Source organism: Podarcis erhardii (assembly GCF_964252035.2).
Source record: "Podarcis erhardii genome assembly, chromosome: 2".
Classification (NCBI taxonomy): domain Eukaryota; kingdom Metazoa; phylum Chordata; class Lepidosauria; order Squamata; family Lacertidae; genus Podarcis; species Podarcis erhardii.
In genome coordinates, this window is record NC_138498.1 from 63553309 (window position 1) to 63566436 (window position 13128).

General features: G+C 39.6%; 1 protein-coding gene across 1 annotated transcript in view; it reads left to right on the forward strand.

Moving 5' to 3' along the window:
- The first annotated feature begins 308 nt into the window (after window positions 1-308).
- CDX1 (caudal type homeobox 1) overlaps window positions 309-13128 on the forward strand; it is a 29691-nt gene continuing 16871 nt past the window's right edge. Inside the window, exon 1 of the mRNA XM_081851482.1 lies at window positions 309-889. Within this exon, the coding sequence (XP_081707608.1) occupies window positions 457-889 (433 nt within the window). The 5' untranslated portion in view covers window positions 309-456. The remainder of the gene's footprint in view (window positions 890-13128) is intronic.

Genomic DNA, 13128 nt, shown 5'->3' on the forward strand with positions numbered 1-13128 from the left:
TCCCTTACCCCTCCCCGTTTTCTTCCTGGGCCCTTTACCTGATGACCCCTTTTGTGCCTGGATTTCTTTGTATTCTCTGGGAACTTCTCAGGCCTTCCTGAGCATAACCTCCTCTGTCGGGGCCCTTCCTCTCCCCCACCCCGTCATTTCTATCTGCTGAGTAATTTGTACCCAGTGGCTTCCCTTTGATTCCTGCACTTTGAAATGCAAACCTGCCTTTCAATGCAAATGCTCCGGGAGCTTGGCCCAATAAAAAGCCTTTCCTCAGGGAGGTGCCTTTGCAAAGTGGGGAAGTGAAGGGAGGAAAAGAAAAAAAAAACCAAACCACACCACTGACCAAGAAGTTCAGGTGAGCAGCTAATCAGGAAGAAGCTGCGAGTGATCGGCAAGGGCAGGCCTGGGAAGAGGCGGCTGTGGCACAGGGCGCACACATTATGCGCGCAGGGCCACTTGGGGATGATGTATGTGGGATACCTGTTGGATAAGGACGCCACCAACATGTACCCCAACCCGGTCAGGCACCCCAGCCTGAACCTCAGCCCTCAGAATTACGTGCCGGTGCCCCCTCAGTACTCGGAGTTTGCCAGCTACCACCACGTGCCGGGGATTAACAGCGATCCTCACCATGGGCAACCCGCGGGCGCCTGGGGCTCTCCCTACACCCCCACCAAAGAGGACTGGCACTCCTATGGGGCAGGAGCCCCTTCTTCTGTCGCCAACTCGGGGCAGCTCGGATACAGCCCCCCTGATTTCAATCCAATTCAGCCACCGGGCTCTGGACTGCTGCCTCCGCCTATGAGCAGCTCGCTGCCCCAGCTCTCGCCAAATGCGCAAAGGCGCACGCCTTATGAGTGGATGAGGCGCCCCGTCCCCACCAACAGCGGCAATGGTAAGGAACCGTCTCCGTTTCTGTCCTCCTCCTTGCTCTTGGGGAGAGGGCTCGCTTAGGTCACGCAGGAGACCAACTTCTGCTGTTTCTCTGCCTTTCCTATTTCGCTCAGCAAGCCCCACACTAGTTTCCGTTGCTGGTTAGTAGGACTGAGCTGTCAACTTTATAAGGTTTACTCTTCATTATCTTTCGCCCATCAACTTGTAGACACAAGAGTTTGTGGTCAAGCGGCATTTTAACATGAAAGGGTGCTTGAGAGGTTGGCTGCAAACCCAGGGCCATTTCAGACTCTACACTTAGCAGTTAAACCTGCAAAATATATGCGGTTGGCATGTGTAACCTTCATACCGTACATGTAGATTTGTCCGTCAGTGAGGTGTGATTGGTGAAAGAGTCTATAACTTGGTGCTTTGCATGCAAAAGGTGCCAGGTTCAATCCCTAGCATCTCTGGCCAAAAGAAGTGGCACCTAGTGGGAGCCTCTGCCAGTCAGAGTAGGCAATCCTGGGGCAGATGGACAAATGGCCTCAATACGAGTTTGCTTCATATATCCAAGACAATGGTCACAACTCAGCACAGAGTTAAGGGCACTTAAATGTGGATCTTAGCTAGTGTGTGTATGATCCATACTATATGTTAATCACATTGATTATGACTAAAGAGATTTACCTGGAAGTATGACTTCTTTTTCTCTAAACGTTATAGCCAAAATTATAAAGGTTATAGGTCTGAGGAGTGGGTGCAGTGGAGGATTTCTAAGAACATAAGATGGGATGAAGATAGTATGTAACATTAATAACATGTAGTTTATGGTTTGTGCTGATGGCTGTGTATGTATGTGTTTGCTATAAAATGGATGGCTAGAACTTTCAAATAGCTACCTTTAACTGTCGACTTTCAGTATCATTGTCAAACACTTCACTCAGATTCTAGCACTGAGTCACAAGTTAATTTTTCTCTCATCTAGTAAGCCTGTAGTAAACTGACATTTTCTCAGTCTAGATTACTGACAGCCTCTGCAGGTAAATATTATGCTGAGAGACAACTCTGGTGGATAAAGCAATCTATGTTGATTGCAAATAGTTTGGTAACCTGGAAATTGCAATATGTTGATTGCAAATATTTTGATTGCAAATATTTTGGTAACCTGGAAATAATTTTTGTTTTATTTTGGTAGACCCTTGAAAAAGGTCCAATTGTGGGGAAGGGGTTAATATACGTATTTGGATGTGTTAGTTACCCATTTATTATTAAACTAGCAAGGGGGTGGGCAATCTTCTTACTTTGTCAACATTATTTTACATTTCAAGGGTCATCTTATGTGTTTCTGTTTTAAAATAAGAAATAATAAAGGTGGCATCTTGGGGAAAGTACTCCCCATTTGCGGGGGCTTGTGTTAATTTAATTAATCAAGGAGCTGCTGTGCTTATGAGCTCTCTTGTTTGTGGGGCACATCACACTTTGTTTTTAGTATATACTTGCTAGCAATGCAGTATTATAAGAATGTTCCACTATGTTCAATAACACTCACTTCTAGTAAGTTTATCTTGAATTGCAGTCTGTGTACACTGACAAAAAAGTGTCCATGTTCCAATTTTCTGCTACATATACCTTTTAAAATATAAACAATTGTTTCACATAAGATGCGAAGTGGCTCTGCTTAAGCACAGCCTCAAAGATGCACTCATGTATTTGTCCGGAAAAATCAATATTCCACATGGTGTCTAATCAAATTTTGGATCATTATAGGACATGGGCATGGCCACAGTCTTGATGACCACCATCTCTTCTTTAAATGAGAAACTGTAGGATCACTCATTTGGGTTTGGGCTGATCTGTTGACAAATAATATGGAACTACTAAACTGGGTGATGGATTTGCTTTATGTGATGGTTTAGTATGCAAAGAAGAATGGAAAGATATTTTTGTATGATTGTATGGAAGAATTCGATGTTTTGCAAGGATGGCTTACACCTATGTATGAAAGGAGAGTTCCACTGGATCTGAGATATGCTTTGTTTTTGTGGAGATTCTGTACATATGTGTGTGTGGTGAGTGCATACATAGGCATCTGCACATAGTCAAGATCACTTAACACAGATTAGTTACTCTTTAATACTGTCTGTAATCATATTGTTTTATTCATAATCAGAGTGGTAAAAAAGTAGATTCCCACCTTTCAATTCTTGTGTTTGTACTCTAATCCATTTTAGTGAGTGCAAGTATGAAACCACTGAGTGTTATTTATATGTTCTTAATTAAGGCAAGAGTATGTGAGAATGATGGATCTGTAGGGTAGGGTAGGATTGTGGGTAGAAGTATGTGGTTTTCTGTGAAAAATAGGTGTTGTACAAGAATCAGCTACTTAATATCACCATAAGAAGTTAAAATAATAAAGAGTTCAGTGGCTCTTTTTGAAGTGTGATTGCTTATGTGACAATAAATTGGGTATAACTAACACATTTATTGTGACATAAAGCTTTCACAGACCAGAATGCATTTCATCATGTGCAAAGTGTTCTTCTAATGCTGTTAAAGCAGCAACTCTTCATCACTTACCTAGAAATAAGCTCTATTGAACTAAATTGGACTTATGTGAGTAGTCAAGATCAAACAGAGTTACACTGGGAGTATTTTTAAAGAAACGTGAAGCATGGTTTGCAATCAAATGAACTGATTTCACATAGTATGTAGTTTTACAGAGGCCGTACTTGTATGGGTGAGGTGGAGGACAGGTCATCTCTTTATAGTGTTTATGTCCACATGACAGCTATCATAGGAGTAGCCTATCGTTTTAACCTTTCTGCTGATGATTGGGCAAACAAAGATTTGTAACTGTGTAATTTATCAAAATAAATAGAACTTCTGCAGAATTACAAAATGTACAATTAAATGCAAACTTGCATTCAGTGTTAAAAGGAATTAAAAGTGAAAAAAGGTGGGGAACGGACAAGAATATAGATACCTGTTGACAAGAGATTACATAATAATTTAACTATCCTCACCAACAGCTGTGTGTGGTAGGTCCCAGAGCAAACCTCATGGCTGGGTATTTGATCTCCGCTGTCCAAATCTGACATTCTGCTCACTGCATGCTTGTGTCTCAGTTTCCTTTTAAAACATGATTTGGTGTTTCAAAATGTCACAAATCCAACTTGACTCACAGCGAAAAAATGGGATGTAAAATTATAAATTCTGGGGTACTTTTTTTTTACAGGTGGGAATTATGTATGTGGCGTGGTCAAGCAATGCACCACATGTACCTATGTATGTCATTTATATATGCCACTTTTCTCCAAGAAGCTCAAGGTGACATACTTGGCTGGTTCTCTTCCATCCAGTTTCATCCTCGCTACAACCCTGCGAGGTAAGTTAGGCTGAGCGCCACCCAGTAAGTTTCACGGCTGAGCAAGGATCTGGACCCTGGCCGTCCAAGTGCTAACCCAACGCTGGAACGTGACGGACTGTGGTTCTCATCCAGCTTTAGCCGTACTCCGAGTAGAGCCGCTGAAACGAATGGATTTTTAAATCTCTTCCCTGCGTTTCTATGAGGGGAAAAGGGCGCGAGCGAGCTTTCCCGCCAAGTCCACAATTCCCCCTCGTTGCCTATATTGCTTTGCCGGGAAGCCGGGCCTCCCCTCGACAGGAGCTTTCCGTCCCCCTCGCGTGTTCGCGCCCACCCGGGAGCTCTCCAGCAGCCGGCTTCGTGCGGGCGCTGAACTCTTGAACTCTGCGCGGGGTCGGGATTTTAAAGGGCTGGGCTTGCTGCCGGGTGGGAAAGTGGAAGTCTCTCCCCAGGGAAACGCAAATGAACATGTCGGGGAAAGACCCCGCGGCGCTGCCCAGTTCAAAGGCGGCCGGGACCAGGAGCTGGTTCATGAAAGGGCCTGCGAGCGCCTCCCTCAAGCCCAGGGCAAATTTACAAGCGTGCCCCCTTTGTCATGCAGATAGGCAGCGGCCCTGCGTGCAGCGGGGCGCCCAGCGGCTTCCATTGTCCTCAGCTTGGGGGGCTGGGAAGCGGGGGCTCCTGGCGCCCTTTGAAGTGGGGGCAGCATCTGCAGGCACTTTCTGCTTCCTGCCCGGCTCCACTTCGGGCCGGGCAAACAAGCCCGCCGCTGGCGTGCAACAGGCCTCCGCTCGCTCCTGCGCAGAAGGGCCAGACTCGCACCGAGGAGAGGCCTGTCTTCGCCCGCGCCGCTTTCCTTTCTTCGGCTGAATGCGAGCGGCGAGCTGTACTGGTGTCTCTTCATTTTAGCCAAGCGGCCTGATGCAATACTTCAGCATCTATCTCACAAAGAGGCGCTGGCATAATAGGTGAAAGCTTGTTTTTCAGAATCTCCGCTTCAGCTGGAAATTTGGCATTGAAAATTCTTCAGGTTTGGAAATGTGTCGCTCAATTCGGGTTTGAACCACGTTTTATATGCCATAGGCCCAACCTTGCCAGACTTGATTTCAGCGAGAGAGATTTCAGCAGGAGTTTAACGTTGCCTTGAAATCAGCAAGACTTTTAAATATCAAACTTGTTATTTAAAAATACGGTAAAACAAAGCAGTGGGTTTTGTTTTGGTTTTAGTTCACCATCTTTATTCCTTGTAAAGAATGATTTTGCCGATCACAAAATTGCCTTCACTTGGGCATACAGTGGCCCAAGTCACAATCATGCCATCAAACTTCATGATTTTTGAATGGAATGAATGAATGAATGGGTGAGTGGGAAATGAAAACCTGCTCTGGTCATATGAAGATGCACCTCCTCTGCAACATCTGAAGCAAGCACAATGACTTTAAACACCATCACCACCTTGGGCCATGATTCATGGATTCATCCGCAACAATAGTGACTACTTTTCTGCCATCTGACAAGGCTATGTTTTCCAGGAATGGTGTATGTCCCCATACTGTTTTACTTACCCCTCTACGGCCTTTTTAGTGAGAGATAATGCGTATGTACTGTTTTGTGGTATTGTGATGGCAATTGCAAGCATGTCTGCACCAAAGTAGATGTTGAATCATTTAGGAGTTGAGCAGGCTGTTACAATACAATGATATCCAGAGACTCCTGGTTTCCTTAAATAGGTTGCTAAAGAAAAGTACAATGAAGTGGGTTGGCTGGGAAGGTCTCGGAACAGTCAATATTCCCCTTAGGAATTCCCCTTCTGGAGAGTCGATCCTGGGCTATTTCCCTGCAAGAAATCTTAACAATATGTCAATTCTCCTGTACTTTACAGATCCTAGGAAAATCTGTTCATCTGCAGATGTCTATTTTGGTTTTGTTCAGTGAATTCATGCATCACAAAATTTTGGAAGACATCTCACCTTGGACTGAACCAGTGCTGATTTAGTATTTGCATATGAGAGTTGAACTAAAGCACAGAATTAGGGGTGGGGATGTATTTTAGTTGGTGTTTTCTCTAGAGACTGGAACCATACACACAGTTTACAACTTGCATGATTTTTTAGACAGGCCTAAGCAGGGATGAGGGACCCATCACCTTCAAAAATACATTTTTTAATTGAGTTAAGTCTTAATGGTATGTGAAGCTGATCAATCTCATTGCTTGCAGTGAATTAGATTAGTAACCTTTCTAATTGAGTATATGGTCAATTAGACTGAACTCTGGAAATGTACACCCTTAGACCTAGATCCTCTAGGAACTTCATTTTTTTTCTTTAGCAAGGATGGGGAAACTACAAGAAAATCACAGCAGCTGCCATTTGTGTGAGTGGGTGGTCAAACACACAGGTTCGGGAATCTGTCATTCATGCATCTCAGACCCAAATATAAAAAAGGGGGGGAATCAAATATTTGCTCATTTTCTAGCAGTATTTTTAGAACATGTACATTGGAAGTGCCTCTGGAGAGTACTGCAGTATGAAAGGCCACCACTGCATGAGTCACTGCTGAAATGGGGACCTGTAAGAGAAGACTGAAATTTTGTCATATTATAAACTTACTGTCTGGCTGCCCTGGCAGACTGTACTTAAAATAGAGCCAAATCCTGGTGCACCAAGGAAAAAACCAACCCAGTTTATGTAGCCTGCATTAACTATAAAAATTGATCTCTGCTTATTCTGCTTCTCTGAGTGGCAGTGAGGGGAAAGGAGTGAATTCTACCAAGGTCTCTCCTGCTCTGAGATTTACCGTAGTTATCTACACATTCTCAAGCCAATCTTCCCAAGCAACAACAATGAATAATATGAAATCTAAGATTGCAAAGAGGCAATCCAGTGTTTGATGTCCATGATGGGCTGGATAAGGGCTAACAAACAGAAACCAAAGCTAGTTCTTTTGATCAGTAGGCAGGATCTTGGTTTGGAGGTTCATTGGCATTGAAGGGGCATGCTATTTGGGGTAATTTTGGACTGAGTCTTAGACCTGGTTTTTCAAATCTTGGACATGGCTAGAACCATCTTTCCATGAATAAGATTTCTGCGCCATCCACATACTTTTTTGAAAACTTAAAATTTGGCTGTGATGATCCACGCCATCTTGTCTTGATTATTTTAACATGCTGAAGGGCTACCTTTCAAGACCATTCAGAACATTCTGAACAGTTGGATCAGAATACTGCCAGCAGGTTTCTTATGCAGGTGAGATATAGTACTTATGTTACCCAACTGCATTCTGCATTGGCTGCCCATTTGTCTCCCAGCACAAGTCAGAGTTCTGGTTGACCAATAAAGCCCTAGGGACAAGGTTATCTGAAAGACCATCTTCTTCCATACAATCCTGCTGAGAATCGAGACCTTCCAAATATGCCTTTCTCACTGTCCCTTCAGCTATTCCTAAGACAACAATTAGGGATGGAATTTTCTGAAAATCTTTATGTCGACCTTATCCAGAGAGATTATTTCCCCCCCTAATTCCTGCCTTGCTCCTTGATCTCAGTGACAAGCAAGTTTTTTTTAAAACCAGCCCTGCTAAAAATAGAAACATTCTAGCATTTTATATGCATAATGTTATATGCATATACATTCCAGGTTTCTTATGGTAGTGCTCACATAAAAGAGATACATGCAGCAATGCATATAACGGAATAATACTTGTGTTTTAATACTGTACTTATATAGGACAAAATGGTGCTTCTTTTATATACTAGATATACATATACGTATAATAGATGTATAATTTTGCATATAATTATCCAGGTTTTTTAAAAAACACAAAAATGCATGAGAGGTTCTGCATAAACTTTTGTATTCAAGAGGTGATCCAATACTTGACTGGGTCAGAAAAGCCAGATTCTGTGTCTAAATCCATCCAAAAATATTTTTTGCTCCACCCCACATGACAATGCACAAAAGGGCATTTTCTGTGGTGGTTCCTGCCCTCTGAAACACTTCTTCATGAGATAGAATCCTAGAATTGTAGAGTTGGAAGAGACCCCAAGGGTCATCTAGTCTAACCCTCTGCGATGCAGAAATTCCTCCCACAGCCATCCCTTGGTGGGCACAAACCACCAACCTTCTGGTTATCAGCCAAAGCCACTGACCCATTCCTCTCTATGGTTCCTTCACTGCTTGTGTTCAATAGGACAGTTAAAACATTTCATTTTAATAAAGGTTTTGAGACCTCTTAATTTTGGGGAGCTGCTGTGAGTTTTACTGTTTTCTATACCTTGTCTTTATTTCATATTGTTTTTAATGTACACGGCTCTTAGGGAGGAAGGATGTACAATATTTTAAAAACAATAAACATGCCCATTATCAAGCTTCTGAATTGAGCTGAACCCTGTGTTCCCTACCATAGTCATTGCAGTTGATTTATTTGCCTATTTTCTCTCTGCCTCACAATAATGTGAATGTCCTACCGTAGCAGCCAGTTATATGAGAAGCGTGGACAAATTATGAAAATGCTAAAACAAAAAAATTCCTTCCAGTAGCACCTTAAAGACCAACTAAGTCAGTTCTTGGTATGAGCTTTCGTGTGCATGCACACTTCTTCAGATACATGAAGAAGCATGCACACGAAAGCTCATACCAAGAACTGACTTAGTTGGTCTTTAAGGTGCTACTGGAAGGAATTTTTTTGTTTTGACTATGGCAGACCAACACGGCTACCTATCTGTATATGAAAATGCTAATGTGTGTAAATTGTGTGATGAATAAAGAGTCAGAAATGCATTGTATTAGATGAAGTATTCCTTTCCCTCATACTATCTGCACTGGGTTGTTGAACTTCATTTCTGCTGGATATTATTTGCATTCTGACATAATGTTAATTCATGGTTTACAGTTATGAGAATAACCTACACACACACACACACACACACACACACACCATAAGAGCTTCCCCACTCCACTAGGAGATCAGAAACTTCTGCTTTGGTTTTAGATTAGCCAGGTTTAGGACATGGCTTTGAACCCATGGCTGTTAAAACAATCCAGTTTAATAACCAATACTCTGTGTTTATTGTGATAACCAAACACAACCATTGACTTGCATGGCTTGTTTGCACAAATACTTTTTCATGTATTAGTGGTGACTTTAGGCAACTGTAACATATGACTAGTTTGCACAGAATGAATTGCAACCAATGGGAAAGTAATGTAGGTGCACGACTGAGAAATGAAATATTTGTGTGACCTTTTTCATAATAAGGTGCATGGGACAGGTGAATGATACACCTTCTTTGAGAGGAGCAGTAGGACCCAGTTTTGTGAGACCATTATGCCTGGAAACCCTGATCCTTTTCCAGAATGACTTTCCCAGTGGTCGGGCTGCATTTACTATGTTTCACGAGGCAGAGTTTTAATTTGTCTGTGTTTTTGATAGTTGGTAGACCCAGAATGACACTAGGTTTCCACTATTTTTGTTTTGTGCAACATCTAATGAGCTTTTGATAAATGCTTGTAACAGCCACGGCATTGCAGAATATAGTAATAAAATACGGCCATTAGATGACATGTTTAATGTTTTTATAATGCCTTAGATTATAATGCCTTAATGTTTTTATAATGCCTTAGACTTTAATAAACCATTTAGAGAATGGTAGCTTAATAGAGTGGTCTTTTTGCTAGTTTTCTGATTGGTTATGTCGATTCATTGTAACGCTTTAAGGGCCTCGAACTTTCATCTTTTTGATTTGTTTACTTCCCAAAGGGTCTGTAGAATAGAAAACATAAGAGAACTGGTACTGAAAGAATCACACATTTGTTATCTGTGTGGTTAACTTGAGAGCCTTTTTTAACCAGGAAAGGATTACAATCTAGTTCTGCTTAGAACTCATCAAAGGCTTGGTATCACCTTCACTTTATCAAAACTGGAGCCAGTTGGTATTTTGAGGTCCTGGGGCAGCAAAGAAGGTGTCTTATTTTGTGATGGTCGGAAACAAAAACATTGTAACTAGATTTTACTTAAAATGTTACACAACAGAGTTGTATTAAGATAAAATAAAATCTCAAAAACATTTCTAAATAAGTTAAATGATCTGGTTGGATTGGATTATGAGAAACTTATTCTTTCCTTAAATACAAATAAACAAAATATTTTTTTTAAAAAAATAATAAACTACTGAAGAATTCATACACATTTCAGTTATAACGCTGAAAGGAAAATATATACTTGTATATTATTATGAAAATGGTTTTATATAAAGTATAAATCAGGGTGAATAAAATGCAATTATTTTCAAAAAAATAAAGAATTGGATTTTTTTAAAATTTAAATTAGATTTTTTAAAATTTAAATTGGATTTTTTAAATAAAATGCTTTTGGAGGAAAAATCTTTCTAAAGATAGTTTTCTATTTAAGTTACATTATAGTCCAAAGGCTATTCATCAGGAAATAAGGATTTGTTTTAAGTTTTTCATGTGTGCTATAACTCAGTCTAAATTTTTTTTTAATCATTTAACCACATCAGTTAACAAACATGAATACATATGCTATAATGTTATTGTTTTAGTTAAATAAATTGTTTAAATTGTTATTAAGGAAATGATTATTTTTCTCCTTCTAATAAAGTACAGCAGAAAAGTTGTCCAAATATAAACAGTTAACTTATTAAACCTCACAATAATTTCATAATTATCTGTCAATGTATTTCTAATAGTATAACCAAATCAGTAATTTTTGATATAACTGTAAAAACTACTCTGAAAATTTATTATTCCAAAAATGTAACCTTCATCTGGTTGTAAATATTAAGATTATACCAGCAAGAATGAGTCTTTCTATTAAAAAAAACCATTTAAATCAAGTCTTACTGACTAGTGATTCAAATAGTTTTTTTAATTGATTTGATTTAAATCAATCCACCCTGTCATAAATACATAACATTTTTCAATGAACAGTATTTTATTGCCCAAAATAACTTCATTAAAATACACTTAGTTAATAAAGCAATGCTCTAAATATTATTGAGCAGTTCTGAGATTGGTAGCACTTGTCATAAACCCCCAAACCCATAAGTTGTTATAGGAATTCTCACTAATACAAATGAATTTAATATCAAATCAGAATAAATGTCTTAGAACTAGGCACCTAGGTAGAATTTATTGTATATACATATGGTGCCAGACGTTTGTAACATCCAAAAGATGTGAAATTCTTTTTTAGAAACATAGGGTGGTATCCAACACTACTCAAAGTAAACTCATTGGGTTTAAGTAAGAATTGATTTCAGTGGGTCTACTGTGAGTATGGCTTAGTCAGGTGTCACACCATGAAGTTTCATTTCGAAATAGAAATTGAAAATATGAGCAACAAAAGGGAAGAACACATAAAAATACAAGATCACTAATTAAGAGAAAAGGGGAAAGAATAATAAAAAGTCAAGCTTAATTGGTTATATTCTTGGTATATGAGGTTGTGAGCCATGCTATTTTTCTAGAAAAAGAGGTGCCAGAGCTCACCATGAACTTCTCCCTCATTCTCTTAGAATGGCAATTAGAGGTGCCAGAACTGAGTGCTTGGGTGAGCTCCGGTTGAAAAAAAAAAAGCCCTGGTTGTAAGGCGATTATAGTAAAACAGCCCTTTGATCTCTTAACTATTGAAAGCATCGGATGTAGAAATGATATAATTGAATCATAATGAGAAAATACTTGTACACATATAGAAAAACTGTTAACGCACATAGATTGGAATAATCTAATTCTTCTGAACGTGCAAACCCTTTCATTTCATTTTGGCCAGTGCAAGTAAGGCACTTGGTATACAGATGCTGTCCTATGTACATTATATTAGGTACATTATATTATTTAAAATCTGTAATCATTTTAAAGCATTTTTAATAAACAAAGGAGTAACCCGCTCAGGAATAAGATTAACATAGAGAGCAAATAAAACTCTTAAATGAAATGATACGAATCAAACAATCAGTTTGAATTGATTAATGGCTGGCATCATGCTGCAACTGGAGTATGCATTTGCCTTAAAAATATCAACAGTTTAATTATGCATGTTATAAATCATAATCCTAGATGGCTATATTAAAGGCTCCTTCTCAGCTCCTTATTGACTAAATTGCTACTGGGATGTATCCTGAGAGCTGCTGGAAAATAACGTAGTGGTGTTATTAAATCTTGGAGAACCTGGGAGAAAAAGGGACCTTTAGATGATATGATTTAGTGTTCAAGATATCATGAATGAAATTATTAAAAGCTTCTAACACCTGATCAACAGGACTTAGATCTATTGATTTTAGTGGAATTTATATCCACTTGTTTAGTGTTTAGTTGGATAGGGATTTAGGTCATTTTGTTTGCTTATAACCAAGCACACATTTCCAGCTTGTGATATTGAGCCTACCAATTATTTAAGCAGGAGCAATTTCATCTAAGCCAGCTCAAACACCTTTTGCTTGAAACTAAACAGATATATAGGCACACGTAGTTTATGCATCATTAGCAGCGTTAGGGATTGGGCCAGCTTTAATTTGCTTGTTTGTAGCATTTTAAGACCACGTACCGCTAAGAGGAACAGCACCTTTCACAATTAACAAAAATCTAAGAGCATCAAACATAACTGCAACTTTATCAAATTATGAAAACACTTAATGAAATAAGAATAAAAATAGTTGATGCTGAATGTCAGCGAATTTTTTACTATCCGCTCAGCAGCAATAATTCTAAAAAGACTCAGCAGCCAGGAGATGCCTTTTTAAATACAGTAAATAAATAAAAACCTCACTTGATGCCAAAAAGCAATGGGACAATGGCAGTACGTGATCTTATTTTTAAGCAAGCTACCGTATTCTACACAAGCTACAGCTTATTTAAAGACAGCATGTGTAGAGTGGA